General features: G+C 29.8%; 1 protein-coding gene across 4 annotated transcripts in view; it reads right to left on the reverse strand.

Annotated features, from left to right (window-relative positions):
- Positions 1-14981, reverse strand: part of LOC100163019 (CG32204-like) — a 153985-nt gene that overhangs the window by 3463 nt on the left and 135541 nt on the right. For 3 of the 4 annotated variants that reach the window (NM_001163036.1, XM_029486054.1, XM_029486055.1), the window contains 2 exon segments: positions 12047-12106; positions 12304-12411. In NM_001163036.1, the coding sequence (NP_001156508.1) occupies positions 12047-12106; positions 12304-12411 (168 nt within the window). 4 annotated transcript variants of the gene reach the window in all.

The raw sequence follows: 14981 nt of genomic DNA on the forward strand, positions 1-14981 counted from the left end.
TTTTTTATAATTCTACAGATCCTAAAACTTACTATAATACTATATTTCAAATCACATAATATATGTCTGATAATATAATATATTATTATACGTAATATCTACTATTTATTAAGAATAAAGGATAATAATTTATTATAATTGTATTTGTGTTGTAAAAAAATTGTTGGGCCCCCCCCAGATCTTTGCTCTGGATCCGTGCCTGACTTAATTGAACAATTTTACCACCGTTCCATGACAGATAATAAATTAGTTTATAATTTAGGATTATTAATGTATTCATTATTATGTGCACAGTGCACATAATCACACTCAGTTTTTTTATTAATCCAAGTATTATTCTTTGCACATTTAAGTTATAAAAAACAAAAATATATTATTCAAATGGTCTTTATTTTTTGACGTTAAATATTAAAGATATGTACTTATGCTTATGGTGAAAACTATTTTACTGACGTTTGAATTATTTCGAGAATCATTCTTTTGGTATTCAGCAAAAATAACGTTCTTTTGTGAAGGTATATTTATCAAATTTAAGTAGGAAAATTTATGTTGACATGCAAACCGAGTGAGTGCAGCTTTCGTATATTTTCTTGTTCAATATTTTACTTAGTTCACGCTTTGTCATAATTTACGAACAATAAACCATAAAGCCTACACTGCTGTCACGTAACTGAAATACAGCTTCCATTTGTTTTAGTCTGACTGATCGAACAAAATTTATAAAAAAAAAACAAAACAAAACAATGAGGTATTACCAATAACTTTTAGCATCCTCGTTTTGTATATACACGAAGAATAAAACGTCGTACGCAAAAATGCACTTGAAGGTAAAATAAAAACTTGTCTAATTACACGGGGAATAATAATGGAAAAAAAAGAAACAAGCGATTTCGAAGAACTTAAAATAATCCACGAAATCCTTTCCATTTTCCGTCCCCCCCTCGCGATTTTGAAAAGCAGCGTTCTGCGTCTTACGACGAGAAGTATTTAATTAACGACGTACATATACTTTTTTTTCTCCTTCTATAGCAAAACTTTGTTATTGTTTTACCAAATGGGATTAATGCGCGCTGTTTACGTTATTCAATGTAGGCCAAGAGATGCCAACGAAATTTTCCTTGCACGTACAAGTTCGTTAAGGAAAACAATTCCAGGCGGATCGTAACGACTGAATTGTGGTTAAAAACCACCGTAATTGTGCACATGACTCTACGAAAAGATCGTAGGTACCTATTATTATTATTATTATTATTATTATTATTATAAACTAATGAGTCAATACTGAAACGCGAATGATGAAAACGGTCGGAGATTACTAAATACTATGATTTTATACAATTTATAGCTGATACTGTATGGAATAATAATTTAGGTAAAAAAAATTGTTACGATCGAGAAAATAATGAAAGACAATCGAAAGACTTCGTTGACACGCTGCAGTGAGCTGACTCCCTGCTTGGTTTATTCTTCAAAACACTTATTTAAAAAAAAAATAATATTACACAGATGTACTATAACACTTCACGTGTACGTGTGGGCGATAGGCGGTAGGTAATAATATTGTAAAAACCGATAATGACCGGTGGTCACTAGCTAATAGCTAAAAGTTAGGTAGTACTTATACGCTTATACGTATCATATTGTAATAATAATAATATGCAAAAATGACAGGTACACAGATGCGTGTGCTGCGTATATCTAGGATTTATTTAAGAGAGGTGTCACCAACATATATGTATCTATAATATTACAGGGTATAACAAAAAGATTAAATAATTAAATAATTTTTTTTCTAATTAATATTTTTTAATTTAATTTTATATACCTACTAGCTGATCTCGTGCACTTCGTTACCCGTTAAATGTACTAACTGTATATAACTCAAATGCGTTAATTGTTCAATGCGTAATTTAATATTGGGTGTATGATGTTCTAGATTTATCTTAACTTTTCTGTTGCCCGGAATTAAAATTCTGATTCGCAGCAGTATATTATCAGGTAGATCGCGGTAGATCGCGGACCCCGTGCTGTTTGTACGTAAGTGCATGATTTAACTCTAAAGTATCAAAGTTATACCAAGTTTATAACCAAGTTCATTGGTTGGTATTATTTACCAAATTATACCAAAAAACCAAATTTAAGCATTTTTAAATTAGCCTATCTTCTTCCCAGAGGTATAATCTACACACAAACATTCATTTATATGTATATAATTAATATATTGACAAAAAATAATAATACAAATCAACAAACTTGACCGATTAACCAATAGCAACTAATATATAATATACATTATTATTATTTTAATAATAATAATATCATTTTAATTTTTTTACTGACAACCCTTATCACTTAGGGGTATGAAAAATAGATAGTAGCCGATTATCAGACCTACTGAATATGCATATAAAATTTCATAAAAATTGATCAAGCCGTTACGGAGGAGTATGGTAACTAACATTGTGACATGAGAATTTTATATATTAGATATAATTTATTAAATGTTGCATTACACGTATAATATAACATTTTTTATTTTTTAATACTAAAAATTAAAATTCTAAATACCTATCTAATTTGCAAATCTGGATTATAGAAAACTTTTGATTGAAAAAACATTTATCTTAGTCAAATGGTTTATTTCTTATGATTTTTTTAAATGTCAACATTTTGTAAAGTAACTTATTAATTTTCAAAAATTGAGATTTCAAAAATGTTTAAATATAAACTATACTACAGTTCACATTATGTAACGCTGGAGTATTATACAGGGTGTATCTTATGTCATTGTACGCGGGGTTTTTTAACGATTATGGAACGATGACATGAAATTTCGTCAAACGAAAAAAGACGTGTTTCTTTATTTTTAACAGTAAATTTTTTTATAAAAATTTCAAAATTTTTAAACACGCAGGTGTACCAATAGCAAAAATCAACTTCATTATTTTCAAATGGCAACCACTATATTTTTTAATGTATTCTTATAATGCTTTTTTTTCCTGAAAATGTTAATAGTCGAATCATCAATTTTGGCTTCCTAGTTTAGTAACTATGGTCCTCTAAAGATTAGTAAAATATGAATTAATACTTTTAATTGAAATAATGGGCATAGGTTTAATTTACGAGCGCCAAACAATTTTTTCTTATAACTACCTTTTGATACACTTCAATAGTTGAATCTGTAATCTAATGTGTCGATCAAAAAAAAAAATAATAATAATAATAAAAACATAATTAAAATTGTTGGTAAACATAGTTCATTATTTTTATTTCAACATACGATCATAAAAATTAATATTATTATTTTAATTTATTAATAAAATGTTGTGTTTGTAAAACTAAAACTACAAAAACTAAAAATGATGGAAAGGGATGAATTCCAACTCCTAAGTTCATACTTTGCATGCGATACCATTATAGGGAATCTATGGTAAATATTTCAATATATACCACTACGGAAAGAGCACTACAAAATATTGCACTTTTTTCGTTACACATATTAATGTCAACAATCGAATACCATTTACTAATTGACTATTATTATCTTAGCCACCTAATAAAGAATACAAATTTATGATATTGTAAGAAAAGTAACTGTGATGAAAAAAATGTAAAGTAGTTAATTACGATTATAATATTAAATTAAAATAATATTATTAATTTTTATGATCGTATGTTGAAATAAAATAATGAACTATGTTTACCAACAATTTTAATTATGTTTTTATTATTATTATTTTTTTTTTTTTGAGCAACACATTAGATTACAGATTCAACTATTGAAGTGTATCAAAAGGTAGTTATAAGAAAAAATTGTTTGGTGCTTGTAAATTAAACCTATACCCATTATTTCAATTAAAAGTATTAATGCATATTTTACTAATCTTTAGAGGACCATAGTTACTAAACTAGGAAGCCAAAATTGATGATTCGACTATCAAAATTTTCAGAAAAAAAAGTTTCATAAGAATCCATTAAAAAATATAGTGGTTGCCATTTGAAAAAATAAAGTTGATTTTGCTATTGGTACACCAGTGTCTTTAAAAATTTTGAAATTGTTATAAAAAATTGCCTATTAAAAATAATGAAACACGTATTTTTTCGTTTTAACGAAATTTCATGTCATTGTTCCATAATCGTTAAAAAACCCCGCGTACAATGACATAAGATACACTCTGTATAACGTCACATTATAGATAGTAAAAAATTTAAAAATATTGATTAGAACAAAAGTTATTTTATTTGTCAGGTCTTTACGTTACACCCTGTATATTACTGTACAAATTAAAATATGGTTATTGGTTATAAATTATCTAATAGAGACAATTGGCCCATCAAGACATTTACCTATATATAATATAATATTATACTAGCTGATACCGCACGGCGATGCCTGTGACAAATTAAATGTCCGTAGTTTTACCCCTTTTTAAACTCCGTTAAATGTTAACTGCATAGATTTTTATTACATAGTAATTTATGGTGGTTTAGACCAAATATAAAAAATACAGGTCCAGAACTATATCCATTATTATAATAACTATTTTATTTTCTGTACTTAATAAATGTGAACCCTATACAAACAACAAAATATTTGTTTTTCGCGAGCCAACAAATCCCTGCGTGAGCCCCTCTTTAAAGTGTAAAATTAAAAAAATTGGCTCCGAGGTACACATCCTCGGGTATAGGATTATCTATGTACTAAATTTTAGAACCATGAAAGAGATGGAATTTGCTGTGGATCACTTACACACACATGCAAACATTTCCTTTTATTAATATAATATACTAGCCGACCCGTCACAGCTTCGCCCGTGATTGGTTGTTTATTTTGCCTCCAGACGTTGATATGTATAATTTTTTATTCAAATTTTATCGTTTAATGTGATCGGCAAGTAAATATAAAAAATGGTTAAAGAAAACGTATTGAAATGTTTCTAGCGGTAATAATGATAAATATATTTTTATCAAAAATAGCTGATCACGTGCACTTCGTTGCCCGTTAATTGTAGGTACCAACTCTATATGACTCAAACTTTGTTCAATTCGTTATTAATAATCGGTGATCGGTGTATGGTGTTCAAAACTTATCTTAACTTTTCCGTGGCCCGGAATAAAAATTCTGGTTCGCAGCAGTATATTAACCTGATGATGGTAGATCGCGGACCCCGTGCTGTTTGTACGTAAGTGTATGATTTGACTATAAAGTATTAAAGTTATAAAAAGTTTGTAATTTTTACTTAATTCCACCTACGGTGGATTAATATAATCAATTAATACAAAATCCTAATCTAACCTAACCGTACTAAAATCCAATGAATAAAAAAACCAAATTTAGTTCTTATTAAATTAATCTATCTTCTTTCCAGAGGTCTAATCTACACACAAACATTCATACCAAGCTGAACCCGTGCACTCCGTTATCAGTAAAAAATTGCAACTTAAAAAAATTATGATTGTACCTGATATGCCCAAATAACCAATGTAAACCAATAATAAATAAATACTAATTTCTACTGTAAACTGTAACCAATGGCAACTATTTAAAAAATAAATAAAAATAAAATTTCCAATTTCCATCGTGAATCTCGAGATCCCTGTTTGAGCACCTCTTTAAAATGTGAATTTCGAAAAATCCTTTCTTAGTGCGCCTATACACATAGTAATAAGTACATTCACTGAAAATCCATAGCTTCAACAGTTCCGGCTAGGCGATGATGAATCATCCAGGACAAGTCTTTTTATATATACAGATTATTATGGAAAAAATAATATTAATGATAGTTATAATTTAGATTCTGAGCGGAGCTATGAATGTATTGGTTTTACAATGATTTGTGTTCTTTTTATTTGTTTATATTGTGTTTGTCCTTTATATGCATGAAAAGTATAGAAAAAAACTTCGATTTCTCACTTTGAGGGTGGTTTTTGATAGAAATTTTGACGTAGTTGGTATTTTGAACAGGTCAAAATTAAAAATTCTTAGTACTTTTATTAATATTCCGGAAAAATAAAAAAAGGAAAAACAGAAAAACGGGAATTTATATGCAGTAGTTTTTGACAGTACCGATATTGTTTTTTTGTTGTAATTCAAAACTGAATACCACTATAGATACTTTAATACTTGAGATTTTCACCAAATATTAATTATACCATATAAATTACCATTTTTTGTAAATGAAAAACTTTTAAAAATTATATTGTTACTTATTTTTATTTATGGATATTTCCATATTTCAAGCAGATTAGTTATTTTTCTATAAATGTCAATAGACATTTTTTCGTCGGGTCAGAAAGCTTGAAAATGTATACAAGGTTTCTCATCATTCGTTACTATAGAAATCTACAAATATTAATGATACCTTCATGTTTAGTATGCGTTTAATTCAAAGGTGGGAATTAACCTGTTAAAAAGTTATTTTTTTTTAAACTTTTTAACTTAACTAGTTAATTATTTTTGTTTTTAATTTGTTAACTCATTGAGTTAAAATTTTTATTATTGTAACTTAACTTTTTATAGTTAATAATCATTGTCGTGCAGTTAAGTTAATTTTATATTCATGTCATGCGGAACCAACTTGACAATACTGATTCGATGACACTTTTTTGATTTTGGTCATTTTTTTATAAAATTATATATTATAATAATCAATTTTTTTGCAGTGTTAAACGTCTTAATAAATGTTTGTGTAAAACAAAATACTACCTAGGGCAGTTTATGACTTAAAAATATTTTAACTTTTTTTTAACTGAGTTATACTATGTTTATTTTCTATCTCAACTTTAAACTTGATATGATATATTACGATATAGTTTTTATTCTAGTTACAAGAAATATACATAGTACAAATAATAATATAGCGAAATATTACTAGAAACTGATGTACACTGAGGTAAAACCTCATATCGTAGAACAAGAGTACTTATCTTTGAGAACAAAAGAGAGTAGAGAAAAATGATAATGATAACATGGAAATGTAAAACAGTTCTTAGATTAGAATATTATAAAAGTTAGATAATAAAGTAAAAAAAAAAAATAATAATAATATAATAATAGAGTGATTTAGTATAGGTGCATAATAACTCGATAGCAACTTTTTGTCGTTGCCCATCTATTTACACTTGATCACAAAATAATTTAGACATATGCTTGAGTGGGGTGGAGGTGTCAGATGTGTGCCGTCCACCTCCGTATAATACGCCACTGCTGCGCATGCGTCGGGCACCGATTAGAAATTTAGCCGGGTTGATTAATAGCAGAGTCTGGTGTAGACGTCACGATGTTTGCTACTGCCGTCACCGTTTAACTCGAATACCGGGCAAGTTAAATCTGACGCATTTTAATCGACTATATACATACGCACAATATTATAATAATATTTGCGCCTTTTGTTCATCGCGCGATTTTCGCGTACACTCCGCGATATTATATAATATAAAATATAATATTATTATGTGCCGCAATTCTCGCTCGATTCATCGTCGATTAGAGTGCACCAGATATTTTCTGCCGGCAAGCCCCGTCGTTCATTAGAAGTGTGCGTCGTCGCGCATATATACTTACACCCACAGAATATCATAATAACACATACATAATCGCCGCAGCCGTTCATTTCGTCGTCACATTGTTTCTACTAATGATTTCATCTCGGCGGCGTCTTTTTTCTCCTTCTACGGAACGCTTTTGGAGTAAGCGCTCAGATTATAATAATTATTACAGTGTACGACGACGAGCGATAAATTAACGCAGACGCGTCGAGACAATACAATATAATAATAGCGTAGCCACGCGAGCTCTTAAGCACACACTCAACGACTCCAACACTCATACGACGACGCACGCCGCGCAGGGCGATAAATTTAAAATTCTACGACCACTGTTCCGTCTGGAGGAATATTATTATTATTATTATTATCTATTACACAGGGGGAGGTAGTTACCTCCAACGTTTATTACGTCTTGCAGCGTACGGCGGCGGTCGGTGGCCCTATTATCACTCGAATTCCTTTTACAGATGTTTGCCACCGCCGTCAGATGTTTTTTCCAAGCGCACGTTCGCCCTTTAGCCCCCTCCCTCCGGGCTGTCACGAAATCCCCAATAAAACAATAATAATACGCTAATTTCCCAATCGCAGTGTAATGATGTATATGATTACGTTTGGAAAAAATGTAAAAAAGCAATCCATAATTTACGGGTTTTTTCATATTACTATATGTATCGTTAAGTAATTTATTAATAAAAGGTCGTGTTTGCAAATACCTTTACTTAAATTTGATAAATTTAACCCAAACCATATTATGCATATCGACGAAATTTTTAATATCGAATGATAATAATTATAAATAAATAATACTTTGGACAGAATAATATTCCTTACAGCGAAATGTATAATATTATTAGTATAAACCTTTACACCTTGTTTCGTTTAAAAACGAGGAACCGACGCTGATACAATATTGTATTGAATAATAATAGGTACACAATATCATAATGATGTTTAGAAGGCAGAAGGAAATCAATTAGTGGGGAATTCGTGGGTTTGTGTTCAGATGGAATATATGAATTCCTATCCGAATTCGACTTCGCCGCCATCACAAATACTCCCTCAGGTGGATTTATATTATATTTGGGTCTCTGCTGAGCTATAGACCATCGGTAAAAAGCTCTGATATTAAAGCGTCGTAACGGACACGCGTGTCTAAACGTTTTGTTTGGTACATGGACCCTGTCTCGAAAAGGTTATTATACCATCAGTTTTTTGTGTCACGTGTGCGGATGTTTTATTAAGTGAGGAAAAACCGATTTATCGAATGAAAGTAACAATTTTTCGTGTTATCTGCCTATTATTTTGGAACGGTGGTGGACTTATGTAAACGAATAGCCAATAGGTAAGACCGAGGAAGCGGCGTGCGAATAACAAAACAAACGACACAACGCGAAAACTAAAGCGGTAATGTATGGCTGTGTATGATTACGCGCATAACTACGCGGGGACGAATCTATTGTTTTGAAAAATGGATATTTTTCTTGGCAGCCCAAGAGATTTGGACCAAAGATATTTATCGTTCTCATGAAGAATACAGAATTTTCTTTTCGGAATTATCCCTATTTCTTAACTGTCATGAAAACAGAAAAACCCACATTTATCTTTATCTCATATATTTTTCTTTCGCTATACCATCCGGCGTTTGTGTATGCGTAAAATATGCGGCCGCGTTCACAAATCTTTATTATTTTTTACCACGGCTTCGCTGCGATGGCAGCAGTGATTGCGTTGCATTAACATTATTTTCCCGTGAATAAATTTGTCATCATTAAGACAGTAATGGGTTTATGGAGAATTGTAAATAAGACACGACCGCAATGTATTCAATGTTGCCTACACGTACACCCTGCTTCCAATTTCCACTTTCCCATAGACATGTAATTTTCCGGTGCTATTTTTTTTATGTTGCCAAAATCAGCTACTTATATTACATAAACGCCAAAAGCGCAAAAATGAAATATCATTTACGCCAAAATTAATATTTTATATAAATAGTTATTTAAAAACATATTTTTTAATTTTCGTTACAAATGTTATTCATTATTGTTAGAGTACTGATATCTTAAGCAGGCCCCACACGACTCATTTCATTTGCGAATATTCGTCAACCGTAGTGCTTTACGAGTCATACGATTATTCGAGGAATTTAATCATAAAGCATAACGATTATTTTATCTCTCCGAGTCATTCGTCGTTTTGCATCTATTATCTAACAATTTATTACCCGGCCCGTATTTTTTACACCCATACACCAGAACGGTACATGTAGTGTATCAAAAATTCGTGTAGGTACGACGGACATTTGGACTTTGCAATCCAAAGTGTATCTGTATATAACATATTATTGTCTATTTGTCAGAAATGACAACTGTGGATGGGGCATGTTTTAACTTTGAAAAATCATTGACTAGAAATGATACTAAAAAATGATAAGAACAGAGCTGCCAACAAAATATTTAAAAAATGACAGCAGATTTAAAAGTTGCGCACTTTATGGGACACCCTATACAATAGGTATTAGATTATATCTATTAAAATAATAAAATAAAATATTACCTATCTTTTATGATTACTAAGTACCTACTAGGTATACCTTTTTATTAAAAAATATTATTATACATACATTTTAAATATATATAGATTATACAGTTATAAATATAGAGATTATATGTTATGTGTATTGAAATGAATATAATCAAAAAATGTTTTTTTTTATTTATCGACTATCAAATTTTTAGTATTGAGTACGTATCTAAATATTTATCAAGTATCGAGTATCTATTATTGAGATTCTGATTTTTAAGTACCTTGCCCATCCCTGGTTATGAGTAACAATTTTTACGGTAAAAATTATTAGGAATTAGTTAAATAGGAAAAAACAAATCCAATAAAGCAATACAAAACATATATAAGAAGGTAAAAAATAATTTAGTACAAATAAAGTTCAATGTTCAATCTAGTAAAAATTAATTTCTAACGATTAGACATAACTATGCCCATACAAAATATGTCACCCTTACAAAAATGCCACCGGAAGTGATCAGCCCCCCCCCCCCAGCTGTCACCGTAATACGTGACTGTGAGACGCTTAATACTCCGCACACAGCAGAGTTTCATAGTTTAAGCAAAAATCACTTTCAATAGACCATCTGAGATTGGAATCTGTGAAAATAATATTAATAACATAATAATAATAATTATATTATGACGTTCGCGACGTTAAAATGAATTCTCACGATGAACGCATTCTAGACGTATTATATAAATACATTTTTTAAGCTTCCGAACAAATGCATTCGAAAGTATTGTGTAAATAATAATAAAATATAAATTAAAAAGCTAAAGGTATTATTGAATTAGAATATATTTATGAATTTAATGAAAAAAAGTATAAAACTGTCAATGTCTGTAATGAAATATTCGTTGAACTATCCTCGTTTACAACACTCCACACAAACCATTTAAAAATGAATGGAAAACATATTGATTTAAATCAATAACAGACAGATATAAATTATTTTTCTTATTATTAATTTATGAGTAGGTAGGTTTACTGATAAAATGATAGGTGTAATAGTGACGTAGCAAGCCGGATCTGTGAGCAGAAATGTATTACCATTGTCGGGTTGTGAAGGTAATTTGGCCGTTTTTCGAGAAAAAAAAATTCAGTTATATTCGTGTATGAACGCATCATAAACAGTGTCCGGGTTCCTGTACATTACTACTTTGTGTGAGTCATTATTTTGCGTTATGTGTGAACATTAATTGTTTAAAGTAATAAAAAATACATTTATTGCGAAGTAACATTGTATTATGAAATAAAGCCAAACGTGAAATTACAATTATGGTAGCAGCGGTGGTGCGTGTCTTCTGTCAGTACCGTCTAACCTTCACAAGTTTAGGTAGGCACTTACTTCTTTTTTATTTGTAAATAGTTTTACAAAGATATTATTTTGGAATGTTTAGCGTATACATTATTTTTGAATACTCTTATAACTCTGCCGTACCTATATTTTTTTCTTTTTCGATATTAACAATTTTAATTTTTGTATCGATTTTTTCTCTTTATATATTGTTGGTAAACAAATAATATCAATGAATACGACGTACTTTTCTGACATAATACAAATCGGTACGGTACGTATTTCAAACTAGAACTAATGATTTTTACGATTTAATAAACCGAGACATTAGTATTTTATTTCTACATTATTCTACATTATTCTACATTTACTAGTACTACAGTTACTTTTAACTTACGTCGTGCATAATATTGACAGTTAAGTTTATTAGCTCAGGAGATAGACCTTTCTGTCACATTATATTATTATGTACGCATGACGAAATAAACGCTTTTATACCCGTCATTCTATCATGAACGTACAAAAACGAAAATAAAATTGGAGTAAATGGCCATAACTACTTTAGGAGATTATGGTTAATAATATGTAAATTACACATTGACTTTTAACAAATAATATTAAATGCGCTTACTTACATTTAGTACTGCCCGTATCAAGTAAAACGTCACTTCGATTTTGCAGAACGAGTCGAATTTCTAAAAATAATAAATGATTTAATATTTGGTTAGTAAAATATTATATTCTCTATATTCTGTACAGAACTCGAGTAATCCGTACGATATTGCTTCTGATATTATATGATATTAGGTATGTATAGTATAGCAATATATACATAAAATACGATATTGCTCATGTATATATATATGTATATGAATTCATGTTCACAACTCACCTTATTTACATGGTCTCTGAGTACGTTTGAGTAAACAATGGCAACCGCTTCGAGTGCCATGAAAGTTATGAGACCGACAATCCAAGGTACGATTAGGGATACTCGTTCCTGGAACAAGAACATACATTTATTTGAATATTCTGGGATTTACAATGATGTGTATTAAATTTTTTTTTTAAATATGCGGAAACATTTTTATGGGTTAGACGGACTGCTCCAGAAGTTTCAAACACCCCGTTATAGGTCATAAATTATTCGCACACAGTAATTATAATATTCTAAGAGAAAAAGACTTTCAATATACTTTTTTAAATCGTCTTATTAGTTTTCCGAAATTTTTTGAAAAATTACTAAAAGTTAATATGATTCGGTTATAATAATATTATGTCATCCTATCTATGAGTAAGTCATTATTGTCCCGGCGAGCCTTTATAGTCTTAATTTCATTAATTACAACAAAATGTATTTATTAATAAATTATAATATAATATTAGGCACCTAAGTACTTTATTATATACAGTGGCGTGGCGAGCATTAATAAATCATCATGCACAGCATATATTTCAGTACCTACCCACTCTTAATCACCTTAATGTAATATATAGGTATACTAGATATAATTATTATGCGACTTTAAATATTTTAATTATAATACTAACCCCCAACTGCCCCAAAAAAATGTCCACCATGAAACCTAAGCGTCATAAAACCATGTCATTATCTATATTATATATGTGGTAAATGTTGTAACTATTAAACTATACATATACATTCTAATAATTTGTATGATTATTTAAAATGTTAAAACTCTTTCCATTAAGCCGAACGACTGCTTATCTAAATGTGTTATAACTTTTGTGTTTAAAATTTTAGTAATATACAACACGCGGCGTTGCGCAGACATGAGTGAAGCTATATACGAGAGCTCCAACATCCAGTCATCACTATAGCTTAGTATCTTGTTGGTACGTAATTTAAATTTTGTTTTTATTTCACAAAACTGACGTACAAAAAAAAAAAAATTAAATTTACTTTTATTCATAATTCTGCGGAAATAAGGTGTGTAGGAGCTCACGTTTCGGTTTCATGTATTTATGATTGGCTTAAAAGTTATGTCACGCGCTCGCGGAAGACGTGCTGGGCGGTCCACACGTTCAAAATCAACGTTCCTTTGTTTTTGGGAGCGGATAATTAACTAATATGTATATAGTGTATACCCATAGAAAAACGCAGTTATCGCTATTTGGCCTTAACGAAATATAATATGATTTCATCTCTGTCGAATCCATTTTTACTTTGATATAATAGGTACACACGCTCACTATGTGGGTACCTATATATTATGATGTTGTATGATAAATGGTTCGGAGTTTTGCGGTTTGCAAATAAAAACGTTCGATTCACCGAATCGAATGAACGGCATATTAAATAAGGAATTCACGTTTTCGTCGGACTTTTCTTCGTATTTTTTCCCCTCTTTTTAATGTATAAGGTACTCGACATAAAAGTGAATTTACGACTGCATGCGTGATTAGTTTTGAAATTAATTTTAATTTAATTTATGAACTGCTTAATAAATACCGTAGCTGTGAAGTATATCCCTATAAGTAAAGTGGCTTATTTATAATGTTGAATGTCTGTAAGCTTGTATTTATTTATTTACTAGAACTGTTAAAATAATACGAGTAATACGATAATGTTATGAAATGTAAATTAAAAGGACAAACTTACACATTTTCAAACATTATAATTAATAGGATTAGGATAAAAAGTTTCAGAGTTTCAGAATTGTATATGAAATGTATATATAAACATGATATTACGATGAATTCTGCACAGTATACACTTTGTTTTGCCATGTTAGCTTTACACATGAGTCGGGAAAACACGATGGTCAATTCTGTAGATATATGATATATACGACGATTTAACCAGCATGCCCGCCGCCCTTTATTATATAATAATACATTTGTTTAAATTTTGGAATTTAAATAAATGTATAGGCCCGTGATTTTTTTTTTTACGATTTATGCCAATCAAGGAGTATTCTGTGATGAATGATGATACAAAGTACCCATTTTCTTTCAAATGAGAACCGTTCTTTTTTACTGTTAATTTTTAATCGGACGGTTTTTTGAAAACGTTGAAACTTGAAACATCTAAATCAAATGCGATTAGTTTCTGAATTTATGTACTATGAAAATATTTGTTATGGTTTTACACAGAATTTACAATACATGTTATATTTAGTCTATATTTTTTCTAACTTGTAGAACTTATTTTACTCAGCTATGATGCGTATAACTTTATGTATATCTTTATTTTTTTACAAATTATAAAGTTTTAAATTCATTTTTTTAATTTTACTAACAATTTAAATTAATTCAGGTCCATCATATGTTCTAAGCTTATTATCATTTATTATTATTTATTAGTTGTTACTTATTAGATATTATCCTGAGCACCAACTATATACTGAATTACTCAGAAATTACTCGTTAATATCATCTGATTATTAATTAAAGTAAAAAGGGTCATATAGTAATAGGATCATAATATATCTGTACCAGTATCTGTACCACTCTGCCTTTGAATCTTGTTCACAAGATACACTGTTGCCCACAAAAGAAAAAAATTATAGTTTTTCTTTTATCGTCCATGGATTTTTATTAAGTTAT

This window comes from Acyrthosiphon pisum, chromosome A1 (genome assembly GCF_005508785.2).
Source record: "Acyrthosiphon pisum isolate AL4f chromosome A1, pea_aphid_22Mar2018_4r6ur, whole genome shotgun sequence".
Taxonomy (NCBI): Eukaryota; Metazoa; Arthropoda; class Insecta; order Hemiptera; family Aphididae; genus Acyrthosiphon; species Acyrthosiphon pisum.